A 2738-nucleotide genomic window follows, 5' to 3' on the forward strand; every position below is an offset into this window, starting at 1 on the left:
TTCCCATTCTTGCCATACCAAATTTTGAATTCGTATCAAAGCCTCACCAGGCGTAAGTTGAACATCAATATTAAGACCTCTGTTAACGGCCGCTTTAGCTGCAACATCAGCCCTCTCATTCCATTCAACACCTACATGACTCGGAACCCACAAAATCTGAACAGAACGCAAATTAGACCTGAAAATATCATTATGCACTTCAGCAACTAAATACGAATCAGTTGTATCACTATCAAGAGCATCAATAGCAGCCATACTATCAGTAAAAATAGCACCCTTTTCAACATTCAATTTTTCAAATATCCAAATCGCTTTTTTGATCCCAACCAACTCACCAAATGTAGAAGAAAATTTTTCTGAAAATCTAAAAAGATAAGAAGTCATTTCACAAACATCATGAACCGCTACACCAACCGCATCATCCACTACTGAAGCATCAGTTGCTAGTAAATAATATCCCTCATCTTGCAATCTATATCTTTCCTCCATGTAAAAAGCCCGAATTTTTTCAACCGAAACATTTTTTTTAGAAACATCAAATTTAGACCTTTTCAAAACCAGACCTAAATGCCTTTCAAACCGCGTACTAAAATTAATTCTCTCAAAAATAACTTTAAATTTGGAAAAAACATGTCCATAACTAGACCCCTTAACCAAACCATTACATAAATCTTCTCTTAATTCACAATTAACCATCCATTGTCTACTTACGCATATTTACAATAACACATGGTTGCAAACTGACACATAACATGTGTTGCCATATTGTACAAAACAATACATACAAAGAAGGCAATGATTAAAAAGGAATACAGGGGAAATCAATACAAAAGAAAATGTTCAGCTCCTTTTCTTCGCAAAACAGAAAGGAGAATTCTATTGCCTGAGGGTTATAATCCCTAAGTGCGGCCGAAGGCCGCCTACGCAGAAAGCTGTTCTCTGCAAAAGGTGTTCAGCTCCTTTTCTTCGCAAAACAGAAAGGAGAATTCTACTGCCTGAGGGTTATAATCCCTAAGTGCGGCCGAAGGCCGCCTACGAAGAAAGGTGTTCTCTGCAAAATGTGTTCAGCCCCCCCTTCTTCGGCAACACAGAAATAATAATTCTACTAAGTAAAAATTTCGAATTAAAAATCCTCTTTTATTATTCAAAATTCCAGTCTGGTGGCACTAAGTTGTATGTTATTTTGCTATCTTAATCATCGTTTATATGAAAACTTTAACAATAAATTATATAAGAACTATAGGGTTGCTAGAAAAAAGGGGGGTAGTTTTGAAATCAGGGGGTCCTATTCTACCGCCCCTCATCCCCCCTTTTTCTAGAATTTGCCGTCCGTCTACTAAAATTTTCCCGTTGCGATTCTTCCTCATAAAATTTGCTTAATTTCATTTCTACTTCCCGTTTTGTTTAAAAGGAGTTCACATGAGGCGATTTTCCAGGCAAATCTAGAGGCGATTAGTTGCATCAAAAGTTGGCTGCCCCCCCAACTTCATTCAGTGATTTGGGGAAATGTTTAGATATTTGTACAACGATTTTGGCATGCGGGCGAAGGGGGTATGGGCGTGGCTCCCAAACCCAAACCCGTTTGCCGTACCCATGATTAGTTGAAAGGTCGTTCACACCAGACGATTGTTGCGTTCAACTAAAAGTTGCCTGGTAAATCGCCTCATGTAAACATCGTATAAATAGGTTTGTTCGTCGAGCAAAAAGTTTGTACGAATATGTACGAATTATCATGATTTTTGTCCAAATCGCGTTCGTGCAGACCAAAAAATTATCCCTCACTCAAAAACTGAGAGCGCAAAATTTAGTTAACAAAATTGTATTCGCAATCGGAATGCAATTGTAACCAGAGTCGATTTAAGAAACCCGACAGCTTGTACGATAAAGAAATTGAAATGCATGTTAAAGGAAGTCAGAACAGCAGGAAATATACATGCATATCCTGTTTTTGTCCATCTGAAAGAATTTTAAAAATTCTATAAAAACTTATTATGTTTGAAATGCAACCGTGGACATCAGCTGGCAGGGAAACTTGCAAATTCCTGCAAATTTTCGTTCGTGCAGATATTTTCAAGTTTCTCAAGATGAGAGGGAATTTGAAAGAATTTTTTCTTACTCTCTGATATTTTGAGTGTTGGATAATTCTTGCTCATGATCAAGGTGTATTAAACAAGGTGTGGTTGACAACTCAGGTAGGCTCTCTTTTAAGGTACTATTATGCCAAAAAATATAAACAAGGGATTCGAAATTCATACAAACCGTTTTTAATTCGCACAAAAGCTTATACTTCTATTTCACACCACAGCTACACTATTTCCAAGTAAATTTGCAAAGAAGCAACACGGTGCCACTGCTAAGGGAGCGGTACGAGAGAGACAACTGTCAGTTTACCGAACCTTGTATTATTGAATCAGGATTCTTGCTGGATTTTCGACGAACAAACGTAGTGGCAGGCCTAACCTCATTTTTGCCATATCTGGTATCAGTGAAGGCAATCAGCTGTTACGAAAGAAAAGATAAAAGTGAGGAACCAAATAAGAAATTAACTTTAATTTTTTCAACTTACACGAATTAAAAAAAAAGCAAAATGAATAAGATTTGTGCCAGTTTTATCTCTGTGCTACGTTCCTCCAGCTCGGAAAAGTTTTACACATCGTCAGTAATTCTTGGACGGAGACTTTCATTTAAAAGTGACTTGTCGCTTGAAAAGTTGTACCCCAACAGTCGCCTCAAGCTCT

The 2738-nt window shown here is 37.5% G+C and overlaps 2 protein-coding genes across 3 annotated transcripts in view; both read left to right on the forward strand.

Moving 5' to 3' along the window:
- Nucleotides 1–2738, forward strand: part of LOC118740617 (solute carrier organic anion transporter family member 74D) — an 833870-nt gene that overhangs the window by 815695 nt on the left and 15437 nt on the right.
- LOC118740609 (peptidyl-tRNA hydrolase ICT1, mitochondrial) overlaps nt 2448–2738 on the forward strand; it is a 51360-nt gene continuing 51069 nt past the window's right edge. Inside the window, exon 1 of one of the 2 annotated variants that reach the window (XM_036472212.1) lies at nt 2448–2690. In XM_036472212.1, coding sequence (XP_036328105.1) covers nt 2588–2690 — 103 coding nt within the window. In that variant the 5' untranslated portion in view covers nt 2448–2587. Of the gene's footprint in view, nt 2711–2738 lie in introns of both variants that reach the window. The other variant, XM_036472211.1, reaches the window with a different exon arrangement.

This window comes from Rhagoletis pomonella, unplaced genomic scaffold (genome assembly GCF_013731165.1).
Source record: "Rhagoletis pomonella isolate Grant_MI unplaced genomic scaffold, Rhpom_1.0 Rhpom_scaffold_00006, whole genome shotgun sequence".
Classification (NCBI taxonomy): Eukaryota; Metazoa; Arthropoda; class Insecta; order Diptera; family Tephritidae; genus Rhagoletis; species Rhagoletis pomonella.